This window comes from Corapipo altera, unplaced genomic scaffold (genome assembly GCF_003945725.1).
Source record: "Corapipo altera isolate COAL_440 unplaced genomic scaffold, ASM394572v1 268, whole genome shotgun sequence".
NCBI classification, from domain to species: Eukaryota; Metazoa; Chordata; class Aves; order Passeriformes; family Pipridae; genus Corapipo; species Corapipo altera.
The window spans coordinates 3,980,857-3,995,593 of NW_020884901.1; the positions used below are offsets into that span (position 1 = coordinate 3,980,857).

The 14,737-nt window shown below is 54.8% G+C and overlaps 1 protein-coding gene across 5 annotated transcripts in view; it reads left to right on the plus strand.

The window, feature by feature from the left end:
* The window catches only part of RALGDS (ral guanine nucleotide dissociation stimulator), a 58,887-nt gene that overhangs the window by 29,054 nt on the left and 15,096 nt on the right, over positions 1–14,737 (plus strand). For 3 of the 5 annotated variants that reach the window (XM_027650117.1, XM_027650118.1, XM_027650119.1), the window contains exon 1: positions 4,405–4,599. The exons of the other annotated variants lie outside the window; for them this stretch is intronic. In XM_027650117.1, coding sequence (XP_027505918.1) covers positions 4,420–4,599 — 180 coding nt within the window. In that variant the 5' untranslated portion in view covers positions 4,405–4,419. Of the gene's footprint in view, positions 1–4,404; positions 4,600–14,737 lie in introns of those variants that run through there. 5 annotated transcript variants of the gene reach the window in all.

A 14,737-nucleotide genomic window follows, 5' to 3' on the forward strand; every position in this document is an offset into this window, starting at 1 on the left:
TGGAATAATTGCATTGCCATCGCTGAGCTTCAGGAGCCGGCAGCCTCCGCAGGAGTTGCCGTAGCCCAGCTGTGCACAGGGGCTGCAGGAAATGAAACACAGAATAGCTGGATGGAGAGTTTTAGATCCTAATTGCCCAGGGATTTGGTGTGCTTCCTCTGCTAGGAACTGACAGTAATTAGGGGCTCGCCTCGCTGTGTTGGATGTTTGGCACAGAGGAGAGAGCTGCGCTCCTGAATTAACCCGGTGCCGAATCAGTAGCTGCCCATGGGGGGCCGTGGGGAGGAGGGGGTGCTGCAGCTGGGGAACAGGTGCCCCTGGCAGAAGGGGCACAAAGTGCAGGAGAGCCTGAGCCAGCCTTCCTCCCTTTCCAGCACAAAGAGTTCACAGTGCCTGATCCGCCGGGAAACGGCCCCGAGAAACGCCCAAAACCTGGAGGCAGAGCGAGTGATCCGACTGGATCTGAAATACTCAGCAGAGAACTTCCTAAAATCCACTGGCAAGGGGGGGGGTGGCTCACCCCTGCAATCTGGTTAAATTGGGGCATTGATCATGTTTGCAAGCAAGAATTGGGTCTGGGAGGGCCTGAGGGCTGGCTGTGATCTGTTGGTCCCCAAATTTTGGGAGCAGCTGCTGTAATCTGACATCTATGTACAGATTGTGTGAACAGAGCAGTGACATTGTTTTCCTTTCTCTCCCAAGCTTGGAGGTTTTTCCTTTGTCCTGAAGTAGAAGAGATAGTACTAGTTTATTTTTATACTGTTATTGTTGCTTTTACAATAATCTTACAGTCGAGCCCGGGCAGTGGAAGATGGAAGTCTTCCAAATTAAAATCGGGATGTCCAAAAAATTTTGATCCAGGGCTTAACGCCTAACCTTGAGTTAATAATTCTTTTCCATCGGTAGCACTTTTCCTCTGAAGTGCCTTAAAAACATCAGCAAGAAGGGCTTCCCCAGCCCCACAATAGAAGGAAGTGCTGTCGGCTCCATTTTGGAGCCTGACACAGACGCACCTCGGGAGTCGGTGCCAGAGCTTGGGACAGAGGCCGGATAATGTTGCAACTCCCACATAAACCAGCCCAGTTCCTGTCAGAGGCCGCTGGTTTGGGTCCTGGTTCCCTTGTTGCTCCAACAGGGAAAGCTGGAGGTGTGTGATGCTCCAGAGGGGCTCAGCTGGAGGTGATGGGGCTGATTCCTGCCTTCTCTGGTCAGGGCTGAGATCAGCTGTTCTCGCTTCTTGGTGTCTCCTGCTGCAGCTTCACTGAGACTCAAAGAAAATATGGCTTTTTTGAGGTGGTGCCAGCATGTGCCCTGGGGGTGGTGGCAGGAGCATTGGGGTGTTTGCAGGCAGCTGGATGCCACCAACCCCCATGGAAGCGTTTCTGATGGATGCTCGGGGAGGAGGGGGCAGCCTCGCTCCTCAGCCCGTGGCTTGGTGGAAAAAAAACCCTGCAGCAAATATTGAGCACAAGAACTGGGTCACTGTGAGTTTTGCCCTGTAGGAAATATGCTGGAAAGCCCAGCTCAGCAGCAGAACAGTGAGATGAAAGTGAAGAAAGGCAGGAGCTGGGAGGGCTGGAGGATGGAGATGAGGGGGATGCTCAAAGACCCACATATCTGAGCCCATATGTGCTCAGAGTCCAGTTATTAACTGAATATATAAAGTCTGAATCTGAAGGTCCTGACCCCATAAGATTCACCCAAATTGATTCCTAAACCAGAAAACTGGCTTAGAGTTTGCAAAAGCCTGCCTGCATTTACCCACTCCATGTTATTGACCAAGAGGGAAAGCCTGGAGTCTGTGGCAGAGGAGCAGAGATGGGTGATCTGTAGGTGCTCCAGTGCTGGCTGTGTGGGTTTGTATTTATTCAGCCAAGTGCTGATTTCGAAATGGTGGAAAGACACAAAGTGCCGGGTTTCCCACAGCACCCAGTTCCTGGGCCCACCAGGGTCGATGGGACATTTACTGCTGACATCAATGCAGAAAAATCAGTGTCTTGTGAAAAGTTTTTTTGCTCAGTTTGCCAAATGTAAATTGATAGTATATTTTTTTAATGAGTCACCCAAGTGTGGATCATTTTTCTTAAATCCCTGGAGTCACGTGCATATAAATTAATTGCATTTTGCAACGATTTCCAGACCTTCAGGGGTGCAGGGGAGAAACCTGAGGGTGTGATCCTGCCTGTTCCCTTTGGGCTGGGGAAGGGAACAGCCTTAGGTTGTGCTTAGAGGCAAATTAGAAGCTCTGAAAAGTTATTTATTTTGAATCTCATGATTTTCAAGAACCTTGCCCCTGAAGGCTGAGTGTTTGGGGTTAGTTACACTGAGAAAACATCCTGAACTTGGGCTCCTGACCCCGCTTTGAGTGTTTTGCTTTTCAGACCCAGAAGGTTCCCAGGAGAGGAGAAAGGAAACTGACTGGCTATTTTTAAACCCTTGCAGTTGCCTTCCTGCCTTATATTATTTATTATCCATTATCAGAAGTGTTTTTCCCCTGAAACCATCGTTAGTGGTCAACCAAGGGACCGGTGAAAATTGCCCATCAAACAGAGCTGCATCTTTCTGTAGAGGTCACACGAAGCTGGAGGGTTTTGCCAAAGTGAAAATGAGTGGTGCTGTTGTTTGTGATGTGCACTCGAGCCTGCTGGAGAACTGGGCACTGCCTCCAGTTTTGGCATGTCCTGATCCAAGTGATGCACGCCACTGATGCATTTTGTAGCACATCTGGCAGCATCACGTGGTTCCTGCACGGCATGTCAGTGGGTCTGAGGACACCTCTGCACGGAGCATCATCACATCCTTCTGCAGCAGAGAGAGCTCCGGTGACCTGGGCGGGGATCAGGGCTGGATCTCTGCTGTGTTAAAACCTGTGTCACCCCCCAAAGAGCGTCCCAGAGGTGTTGGGCTGCCACGGGCACTGCAAAGCTCTGCTGTTGGGCTGGCTCCCCTTTCCCAGGCTGTCCAGGAAGTCCCCTTTGACCCTCTTTGGCTCCAGATAAACAGGACAATAGCCCGTGTTGTCCTGGCTCATCTTCCTGCCTGGTAAACTTTCCAGTTTGAAGCCTGTCACATCCCTGGCAGCTTTGTTAATCCTTTCCTGCCTGGGCAGGAGCTGCGGGTGCCCTGGGAAGAGCTGGACGTGTGAGCCTTGGCTCCATGTTCTCATTGGAAATAAAGCCGCAGGGCTGGAAGGCCCTGGGAGGCTGATGTTATTTCAGCTGTGGAGGGAGCTGAGGCATAAAAGTCCGGGTTTTGGCGGTGTCAGCAGCGACTGCCCGGACCCTGTGATGCAGTTTCTCGGCAGCGAGTGAGGAGGGAAGGGGAAGAGCAGGGGAGGGCAGGAGCACGCTGTGCTCGGCGCAGGGGGGTGATGAATGACAAACAGTTTTCCTCGTTTCTCTTCGCGTCTGAAAACAAAATTATGTCGCAGGGGTTCAGCATCATCTCGGAGGCTCGGGGGTTCTCTAAAGTGGGATCTGCAGCCTCGCTGTCCCCCAGGCCTGTTTTGCTTTCCCTGAGTCCCTGCTGGCCTGAGCTCAGGTGCCCTGGTGCTTGGGGGGCCTGGCACGGGGAAGGGGTCAGACCCTGCTCCTGGCACCGACTCGCTGCGGGGCCTCGGTCACATCCCTTCATCTCCCGGGGGACACTGCCTGCCTGTCCTGCCGCCCCCGCGGGGCTGTGACCGTGTCACCCCACAAAGCCCAGCTGTGGCCAGCGAAGGGCTGGGCAGCACTCTGAGCGCTGCTGGCGGGGGGCCGAGCTCATGGGCTGAGATAAAACTTGTCTGTTCGGATGAAAACACGTGCTCTTAAATATTCATGCGCTTGCATTTAGTACTTTTTTTCTTTGGGTGGTGGCGCGTGAACCCCAGGTGCTTTACGAGCGCTTGGTGACACAAAGATCCTCCTCCAGGGCCGCTGTCACCTGTGTGACTTCGCTCCGTCCCACCCCCGTTAACACCCCGGTGTTTCCTCCGGCCAGCACCGCCCACGCATCCCCCCGAGCATCAGCCCCGCTCCCGCCGCCCCTTTTTGTGGCCTCGGGGGTTTTCACGCCTCCCGTTTCCCCGTCCCCCCTCCCCGCGGGGGCCGAGCCGAGCCGGGCCGGCCCCCGGGGCGGGCGGAGGCTGCGGGAGGAAATCCAGTGCCTGGTTTACAGCCTCGCCGGCCCCGCCGTGACATCAGCCCGCTGGCTCGGCGCGGGGGCGGCTGCGGGCTCCCGGCGCCTGCCCCGCTGCTGCGGGAGCTCCCGCACGGCACCGCACCGCACCGCCGCGGCTCTCCCCGCCCGCCGCCTCCGGACACCCCCCGGCTGCCCCGGGCATTCCCCTCCAGCTCCCCGCTGCGGCTCCCCGGGCAGCCCGGGGGTCTGGCGGGGCCGGCGGCGGGGCGCGGGGCCGGGGATGCGGTGGAGCTGCCCATGGTGAGCCGCCGCCGCGCCCCGCAGCACCATGGCCCCGCCGGCACGGAGAGGATGTTCGAGGGCTGCCGGCGGGCGCGGAGCCTCTGGGGCGGCGTCAGGCTGGAGGTGGCCGGCGAGAGCAGCCCCGTGGTGCTGCACAGCTTCACGCAGCTCGACCCCGACCTGCCCCCGCTGGAGGTGAGTGCGGGATGCGGGTGGAGATGGGGCGTCGCTGCTGCTGGGAGTTTGCGGGAGGCGGGGGGGGGGGGGGGGGAGGGGGGCTCAGCCCGCGGCGAAGCGGGCCCTGGTGCACTCCCCTCTGTAGTTTGGGGTTCTCTGCCTTGCTGGCAGAGCTGGCCCGGAGTTTGGTGAGGGAATTCGTTGTAGGCAGCCTGTTACACGTAGGATGTTTCACAGAATTCTGTTTCGTAGAATCACAGAGTGGTTTGGGTTGGGAGGGACCTTAAAGATCATCTCTTTTCAACCCCCTGCCATGGGCAGAGAAACCTTCCACTATACCAGGTTGCTCTGAGCCCCATCCAAGCTGACCTCGGACACTTCCAGGGATGGGGCAACCACAGCTTCTCTGGAAACATGGGAAAGGGCCCCACCACCCTCACAGGGAAGAATTTTTTCCTAATATCTAATCTAAATCTACCCTCCTTCATCTTAAAGCTATTTTCCCTGTCCTATCATTACATGTCCTTTCTAAACTCCCTCTCTGGACTTCTTGTAGGCCCCTTTAGCTACTTTTGGGTGTTTCATTTTACTGAATAAAGGGATGCTCCTGCTTAGCTTTTTTTGTGGTGAGTCCCTGTGCCCTAGACTGGCAGGCAGCTGCCGGGCTCTGCTGGGAGAAACCAGACACTCTCCCTCCAGCCACCCAGGGAAAGGGGCAGATGGTTAAAACTGGGGGCTTTTAATATTTTATTTGAGTCTTTGGCGGCAGGAGGCTGCTCAGATCTGAGCTGCTTGTAAAAGCCTTCAGGCTTGTCCAAACCACAAAAGTGTCCTGTGGGAAGGTTACGGGCACTGGGAAGACTTTCCTGGAGGATGTAGAATATTTTTGCTTGTTTGAATTCGACCTCGGGTTGTTCAAAGTCAGAATGGTCCCCGTGAGGCCCAGGTGGTTTATGGATGGCAGTTGTATGCAAAGGCACCCAAAATAATCTGAGTCAGAGCTGGGCCTTTTATCTTAGTAATGGATGATCGTCATCGGTGTGATGGGAGTGTCACTGATGGGGAGCAAACAGTGTGTCAGGAGAGGCTCAGCTGGAGGAAGGTTTTGGCATCCAGAAGTCCCAGCCCTGTGTGCTGGTGGTGCAGGGGTTAATATCAGCAAGGGTCAGCAAGTCTGGCGTTGCTGGGATTTAGAGCCAGCTGCAGATGTGCTGTTCTGGATGCTTCCCACTGGAATGGGGGTGGTGGAGGGGGGGGAATCACCACTAAAGCCTCTTTAGTTACTGTGCAGATATCTGCCAAGGGCAGCCAGTGTTTTGAGGGGCAATGGCTCCTTCTCGCAGTGCCAAACAATCTACCCCATAACCTGTGATGGGAAGTCGTGGTCAGCCACGGGCAGGAAGGGATGACCTCAGGCTCCGGCTGTATCGGTTCACCTCTGGCCTGGTGGCAGCGGCTCATCAGCTCTGCCGAGAGTTCAGGAAAGCTCCATCCAGCTTATTTCCCCCCCCCCCTCCCCTCCCTGCTGCTCTCTCCTGGGGGTGGGCGTACTGACATCGTTTGGAGAACATCATCTGGTTCGTGTTATGCCTGGCAGGAAGTCCAGCCTCGCCGGCCCGCGGCGCTCCGGGAGGCTGAGGGGCCGCGCTTTTGGCAGGGAGAGCAAGAGGAGGGGGGAGGAAAAGAGGGGGTGATGCAGCGTGTGCTGCTCCTCTCATCCCAGGGGAGAGCCTGCCTGGCACATGCAGCCCCCACACACCCCAGCAAGCCCCTGTGCATCCCGGCTGGAGGAGGCTCTGGAGGTCAGGAGAGGGTTTGGCATCGTCTTGGGGGCTGTGAAGGAAAAGTGACCAGGGCTGAGGGAGGCTTTGCTTGGCCCCCACTGGCACTGAGCAAACCCCTGCTCACCCGAGCATGGCACAGAGACAGGACTGCCAGCCAGACCTGCTCTGAAGTTGTCTTTGCCCAGATTTCTGTTCTGGGCTGTACATGATCTGTGCTGTGTAATGGTCAGATCACAGTCCCAGCATCTGATGGCTCAGGCTTTCCTCCCGGCCCTGAACAGCTTGCAGACAAATTCCTCCTTTCTCTGTACCATCCATTTGCAAGTGATGGCAAAAAAAGAGGCATCCCAGAGGGGTGTATGGTGACCCATGGCCTCCCGAGCAGCTTTGGGATGCTCAGAGAGCTGATAAACCTCCAGCGTGTTCAGGTCACAACTGGGGAAAGGAAAAAAGTGTCAGCGTTGTGACAACTGTGGTGGCAGGAGCTTGGCATGGTTGTGATCCTCGGGTAGAGTTACTCTGCAGGATGCATGCTGAGAGGAGAAGGCAGATTATTTGAACAGGAAAACCTCCAGAGACCATCAGTGTTTTTGCCCAGCCCCGATGGTGGCCCCGGGTCCGCAGTGGGAGCCTGATGCTGCCGCCTCTGCCAGAGGGATCTGAGCTCCCCGGGCTCCCCGTGTTCTCAGCACTGGGACAGAGCTGGTTTCGGCAGAGCTGTGCCAACTCATGGGTGGACAGTCTGGTCCCACAGGGAATAGAGGATCCCTGGAAAGCTGCTGGGCAGGTTGCAGGGAATGTGGATCTCGTTCTCTGCTCCTTGCTGAGCGCCTGTGGATGTCAGCAGGGAAGACTTTGCCTGTATCCCACGGCAACGGTATCGATCACCAGGCATCACTTGGAGGCTTCCTGACCACCTGAGCCAAGTGTTCTTGCCGTGATTTTAACCACAGGGGATGGAAAATTTAAACTGTCTCAACTGCTCTGATTGACAGAGCAGCTTTTCAGACCTTTTGTTTTGACCTTTCCAGTTCCAGTCCATCCCAAATCAGCAGTGAGTGTCAATCCTTCCTGTCCAGCAGGAGCCACAAAGCGAATTTTGTGGCCCTTCTCCTGGTCCTGCTGGCCAGGCGTGCCCTAAACACCACTGCAGATGACACAGACTGAAACTTTCATGAAGCTGATGTTGCTGAGCCTCTAGACAAGGCTGGGCTGACGCTTATAAAAAAAGCTCGTGTCCTTGCTGTTCTGGCTCTGTTTGTTTTCTGAACAATTAGATTTTCAGCTGCTAAATGCATCCTTGAAAACTTGAATGGCTCAGCCCAAATGCCTTGGAGGTCAGTGCTTGTTCTTTATAGCTGGGAGGGAGGGGCGAAGATATCTCTTAAAAGCCATTTTCTTTTAGCTTCCTATGGTGCCTTTGGAATAAGATCCTTTTCTCCCAGCCTGTTCTCCTCCCCCAGGCACAACCTGATATGTCCCTTGCAATTTGCCTGATGAACATCATCTGTTGGTATTTCTTGGATGGGGACCTACCTTCTGGCTCACTTCCAGGAAGGTTTGGAGTTGGAGGTGAGGCTGGGAGCAGACTGAGATGCTGGTTGTTGGTGGCTGATGCACAGTGGGAATAACAGAGGTGGGAGGGATTTTTTTGTTATTATTTGATATGGTTGGAGAGAAGTTGGAGAGAAGCTTCTAAATGTGTTTGTGTAAGAATTGTGTTACTCAGAGGCTGCCATGCCATGTTTCCATAGGGCTGGGAATCCCCACACTGGGATCTCGCTGAGGTTTTAGTGGATTTAGTCCCAGACTGGCAGCCCTGGAAACTGAAATCTTTGTTTATTCTCAGGCTGAATGGGACACCCCCCACACCCTCCCCAGGCCACTCCTGTGCATTGGAATTGCTCCCAGGGCTCCCTGCAGTGGGGGAGGCAGGAGGTCCTGTGCTGCAGCTCAGGGTGCTTCAAGCCCCCCCAGATCAACCTATTGCTCCACTCCAGCCCTCTGTTTCATAGCTATTAGGGTGGGATCAACAGGCAAGAGCAACTAAATGCAGTCTTGGGGTATTTCCCTGCTTCCCTGTGCCTGGCTTTGGGGTGTGATGAGCAAAAGGAGCATCAGGCTGGCCATGCCTGCAGGGATGGGTCTTGCTCAGCTGGAACCCACCACTGTTTGGGAGCTGGGCTGGCTGTGACCACCCTACAATTAGGGCCAGAGCATGACCTGCTTTTAGGGCCACCGTGGTCGGTCTGGCTGTAGGAAGGGCTTCACCACCAGCGGCTCGGCTCCTCCATCACCCTTCTGAGCTCTCTAATTGCCATCCACTGTGCCCCCCAGGGATGTGTAACTGAAGGAACAGAGAGCTTATTTAGGTCACTCTAAACCACATTTAAAGGCTGGGTATCCCCTGCTCACACTTTCTCTAAGGCTGTTATCTCCAGAGCTGCCTAATGACCGGCTTTCAAGCGGGCATGTTCCTTTTATTTAAATATATCCTTGCAGCAGGGCTGTTTCAGTTCTCAAATATTTCTTCATCTCCCACGGACTCAGCAAGAGGGGGGAAAAAAATGTGGTTGCTAAGGAGCAGGATTTGGATACAAAGCTGGCTGAGCTGCTGGCGGGGGGCCCGGGGGGCTCCGGCACAGCTCGTGGCTGGTAGGAGTTTGTGCATTGCTTTGGTGGGACAGCACCTGTGGGGTCTTGGTGAGGGGGGTTTTTGGGGTTTGAAACATTTCTCAGGCCTTGGGGAGAAAGAGTTTGAGTTGTAGGACTCATACCTTCCCCAGATCGATGCGTTCATCCCGTGCTGTTAGTGTGAGTAGCGCTGGGTTAGATCCCAGGGCAGCATCCTTGGCTGTTCCCAAATGTGTGCCTTTGCTCCAGGGGTCTGTGGGACCTCTCTGTTCTGCAGAGAGAAGCACCTGTAGGCTGAAAGGTGGGGCTGGCACGAGGGCTCTTAGGAGGGGAGACATGTTAAGCATCACTCTGAAACTGTGTGGCAGCCTCTGGCTGCAGCATGTGCCTGCCTGGGAAACCTAGCAGCAAAGGAAGGACTTTGATGTTTGGATACTTCAGTTGTCTCATTCTCCATGTTTGGATACTTGAGTTGTCAGTTTGCCTCATTCCCCATGTAGGGACTCACCTGCCCATTGCAGCAGCCCCAGCCCTCCTGGCTCAATAAAGATGCATTTGGACTTTGCTCCTGAGTCTTAGGGGAAGGGAGCTCTGGCATGGAGCACTAATCCCAGTAATCCCAGCTGCTCCCCAGGCTTGCAGGTTGGCCGTCTGAAGGGAGTCACGGGGAGGGGATTGCAGAGGGGCAGAGGTGTGAGGGCTGCTCTGAGCTCACAGGCTGGCACAGGGGTAGCTGTGCTCAGGGGTCATCTGGAGTTTGCAGGAGGACTTTTGTTCTCTTTAACACCTGGGAACAGCTCTCCCAGAGGTGTCAGGAAGGTCCTTTCCTAATTCTCAGCCTGGGCCATGTGGTTGCGTGGGCTGCAGTGAGCAAACAGTTGTCTCCTTCGGTGCAGTGAAGTGGTGACTCTGCAGCACCCAAACCCTCTGTCCCTCTCCACCTGATTTTGTTTGGTTTGTTTTTGTGACGTTATGCAAATCATCTCTCCAGTTTTTGGTTGCATTCCCGGGGCTCTGTTGGCACAGGTTCTTGTAGGGCAGCACTTCCATGTTAGATAATGCCAAGTTCTCTCTACCTGAGGGTCAGAAGTTATGTGACAGCTAAATGCCAGTGGAGATTAAGCACACGCAGGGGCACATGGTGTGGCCTGTTTCACTTGCTTAGCTCTGCAGCAGCGGGTTTGTTTTCATTACACAGTTGGTATTTCCATGAGCCCTGCTGTCAGAAACATGCTGGGACGGGAAAGGGCGTTTTCCTGCTCCACACGTGGGGTGCTGGGTGCCGGTGGGCTCAGCTGCCTGGTGACCCCCAGAGACAGGATGGAGGTGGCTCTGGCTGCCAGGCACCAGCTGAGTCCTCAGAGCTGACAGGGGAGGAAAAAAAGTTGGTCCAACTTGCAAACAGGGCAGATTGGAGAGGAAACTCATCAGAGGCAACTTCATCTGGAATGCTGAGGCATTATTTTTAGAGTGGCTTTGCCCTCTGCTTACCACACTTCAGCAAACAGCAGCTGAGCCCAGGGCTTGTGTGGAAACCTGCTTTTCAAAGGCCTCACTACCCGTCTTACCAGAACTTCTTTTCATGTGATGGAGCAAAACCACGCACCCTTTCCCTGCTCTTTGCAGTGGTTGGGTCTCCATGGAGACTCGCAAGCCGAGAGCCTGCCCCAGGCTCCCTGCTCCAGCCAGCGTGTTCCTCTGTGAAATGATGTGTTTGCTTTGGGTTTGCCTCTTAGAGCTGGAAGGAACTTCAGGAAACCATCATTCAGCCAAGCTGGGCAAAGCAAAGCACGTTGCCTGGGACTGGCAGGGTGAAAGCTCAGCCCTGGGAAGTGAATAAGGATGCTGGAGCACGCACACCTTTGTGTGGTTGGGGGATTCAGGACCTCATCATCCAATTTAGGCCAAAACTGCAGAGATTTTGCTCAGACACCTGTCTGAAAGGCTCAGCTGGTGGCCTGCTGCCGGTGAGGTCTGGCTCCGTGCAGTGGAGCAGCAGGAGCTGGAGGATGTGGGAGGTGTGAGCTGGAGCTGATGGTGTCACCCCCAGTCCTCCCATGCTGCGACCCCAGCGATCACCGCGGGCCGTTCAGAGCAAGGCCAACGCTCGGGTTGGGTTTTCATCTTTAAGCAGCCCAGCTTTTCTTCAAATGTTGCTGTTTGTTGGCTTTTGATGATATTTTTAATGGGCATTTGGTCCCAGCTGCAGTTCTGCTGGTCAGATGCTCCTGCTGAGCAATGCGTTGGCGGTGCCCGTTGCTGGTGACTGGCACTGGCATTACTGGGTTTTCAGACAATGTGGTTTGCTCGATTCAGTCCCGGTTGCAACAGCGAGAGCTGGCACCAGGACAGGCCTGGCTGGTCCCTCCCTCGGAGCTCTGGGGTGACTCAGAGCGTAGCTATGGCTCATACCAGTGTCATAACAAACACTTATTCCCCGAGGTGCTTCTTGGGGGGTGGGTATTCCACAAACTCCATCTCTCCCAACCCTCATTCCCATGGATGTTAGCGTGTTCCTCAGCTCTGGGAGGATTGGGGCTGTTGGAGGCTTGACCTCTCTTATCCAGGCACCGTCAAAGGAAAGGAAGGTGGGCACCTCTACCCTCTTTGTATCAGTGCTGCCCCATGGTCGTTGTGCACTTCAGCTTTTTGGGTATTCCAGGATGTGTTCCCCAAAATCAGTTTATTAAATGAGAGAATGAACTGCAGGGATGCTCACCTGTGGCTGGTAATCCCAGAGGATGAACAGGGCAGGGTGGCAGGAACAGACGAGTCGGGGTGGGAGCATGCCTGTACTGGCTCACCAGAGTGCCATGGCCAGGAGGAACAGGCTCACCCATGTGGTGTTTTAGCTCCTGTGAAAGAGTGTGAGGGAATGTTTGCCTGCAAATGCCTGGATGACCCAGTGCCAGGTTGAAATCCCGATACCCAGGGTCCCTGAGCAGGCACAGATGGGCTGCTGCAGGCACTGGTTTGTCTTCATCAGCTGTCTCTGGACAAGGGCTATGTCTTAGTGGTGGGAGAAAACACGGTCCCAAAAGTCTGTGCTGAGTCAGAGTAGGTGGGAAAGTGGAGCAACCCTGTGTGAAGCTGCCTCCCTGCACCCCCAGGGTTTGGCTGACACCTGAGGGAGGGCTGGCTGCCTGCTGGTCCTGCCCTGGCTGATGCTCCAACATGGTCCAGGGCTGAGCCCTCACCTCCAGTGCAGGGCTGAGGGTCTGGAGAGGGAATTCATCCCATCAGCCCAGCTGCCAGGGCGCTCACATTCCTTGTGCCACAGGATCTGGCACACCCAGCACTCAGGGCAGGACCTCCCTGCTGGGGCTCCTGGCGTGTGTGTGCTCAGGCACTTGACAACAGCTGGATTTTTATTTTTTTTTTCCCAGTTAATTTCTCCCTAAAGGTGCCAGTTAATCTTAAATTCTCAGTTGCTTCAGCTGTGGAAATCACACGGAGTTGCCTGAGCATCCTGATTGCAGACCCCCCAGGTGTCGGCTTGTTGACACCTGTCCTGTGCCTGCTCACTTAGCACCTCCTGCCTCGTTGACACTTATTTAAGTAATGCTCTCAAGGTGAGATTTTCATGATTACAAAGCAAAACTGCTTCTCTCCCTTCCAGCTTCCCACAGGCGCCCGAGGGAAGGGAACAACTAGCAGGGTACCATGCAAGGGGAGAATCTCTCCCAACCCTTCCCTGGAGCGAAGGGGATGTCCTGACTCCCGCAGCTGGGATGTGCTGGGACACACTGGGGCTGCGGGTGTCAGGAGGAGGCTGGGACGAGCCAGGCTGAGCCTGGATCTCCACACGGCCGGCAGCAAATGGAGAAATCCTACGTCATCCTGGCCGGGGTGGGAGCTGGGCGCGGGGGGCACGACCGGAGAACAAAGCCTCGCATTTATTCCTCCCGTCCTTTCACCGGCAGCCCCTCGCTGCCTCCCCGCGCTGGATTGTTCCTGCATTTTCTCTGCTTCAGCTGTTTACTGGGTCACCCTGGTGCAGACACGCACACAAAGAGCGGAGCCATCCGCCGAGCCCGTCCCTGTGCCACCGGCGCTGCGAGCCCCGCTCCGGCCCCGGGCAGCACAGTGGTGCCATTGAACCGGCTGGGAGAGCGCCCTGATCCAGGGTCAGGGTGGGCTGGCGGCATGTGGAGCCCCCCCTTCCCCGGGCGTCCTCTTCTGCACATCGCTGTGGCGATGGGATTTTAGGGAGGCCCCCCCCCCTCTTCCCCCGAGAGCTCTGGGCTTGTCATCTTCACCCACGCTTCGATGGCACCAGGTTTAGTGGAGGGAATGTCAGTTGACGTCAGGCAGAGTAAACACACATGGGTGGACACATTTATTTCACGAGGGTTTATTTTGGTTCAGCTTATCGGAGCTATGGATACGTCTCAGCTACATCGAGATGAACCTCGCTGGGATGGAAGCGAAAGGTGACGGCACAGTTGCCATCTGCCAGACTGGGACCAGACAGGGCTCTTGGACAGCCTCCAGCCTGTCCACCCCGATCTGTGCTCCTTCAGAATTCCAGAAAGATGGCACTTGGCTTTCTTTTCCTCTCTGCAAGCTGCAGCAGGCGAGTGACTGCACAGGCAGCCATTTACAGATTAGCCAGGCTGCTTGGGAATAGTGTGTGATAAAACGCCCTGGGAAGGTCACCGTGGGGCCAGTGGGATGGTTCAGCATGGCATGGGGGGCTGAAAGCCACCTCCTGGGGCTGGGCTGGTGTTTCCCACTTGGCAGTTGTTGCAGCTGTGATTGTATCTTTGCCCTTTCTGCATATCCCACCTTGCTCATGCTGCAGGAGCGTGCCCAGGTGTGCACTTCATTTGTGCAGGGTGTACGTGCCAGGGCAAGGGGCAGGTTTGACAAAAGAGCCTGGTTTTATTGCAGCTGGTACTACTTAAAATGAATTTTTTGGCTGGCACAGTCTGGACTGGCACATTGGCTTTGAACTGAGAGCTGGAGAATATTTATTCAAGGTTTTGTGTCTCTGGGAGCGTAAAGACTTGACTTTTGGGAAGATGCACTTGCTTGCAGGTTGTGATACAATGCGAGGGACAACTATTGCCCTGAACAAGTCTGTGTGTCCTGGTTAATGTGTGTTAAGACACAACTGACATTTTAGGGGTGACCATTCCAATTGGTTTCAAGGAACATCAGCTACAAATGCCAGCCTCATCACTATCCGTTTGCCAACACACGTGACAGTTTTGCTGACACAGAAATAACACACTTGGTGCACAAGGGCCCTATTTCAGCAGAGGAATTGATAGAGTGATGTTAGGTCAGGTAGGCTTGAACTCTTCAGGACACTCTCCATGTTTTAATTCACATTTGAACAAGGCACTGGGGAGCTGTCATGTTGCATGTGACTTACAGGTGCTTCTGTACACCCAGAAAAAAAAAATCACTTCTTGGGCTTGTTTCAGTTATGTTTTTTACAGACATTTCTCTTCCACCCTGTTAAAACAGAGACCTCTGTTCTGAGCTGAAATGACTTAGGACGAGGCGCTCAATCTTTATTTAACCTTACAGAGCAATTCGTATTAATTTCTTTACACACCAGTTTTCACCGGTCATGTCACTCTGGTTTCACTTCCAGTAATTACCCGTGGGCCGTGGGCAGTTGCTCTGTGAGGGAAGTCCAGCTGTGTCCCTGGGCCCCAATGCGGCGCCTGCGGAGGCATCGGTGCTGAGCAGGGGATGGTGCTGAGCAGGGGATGGTGCTGAGCAGG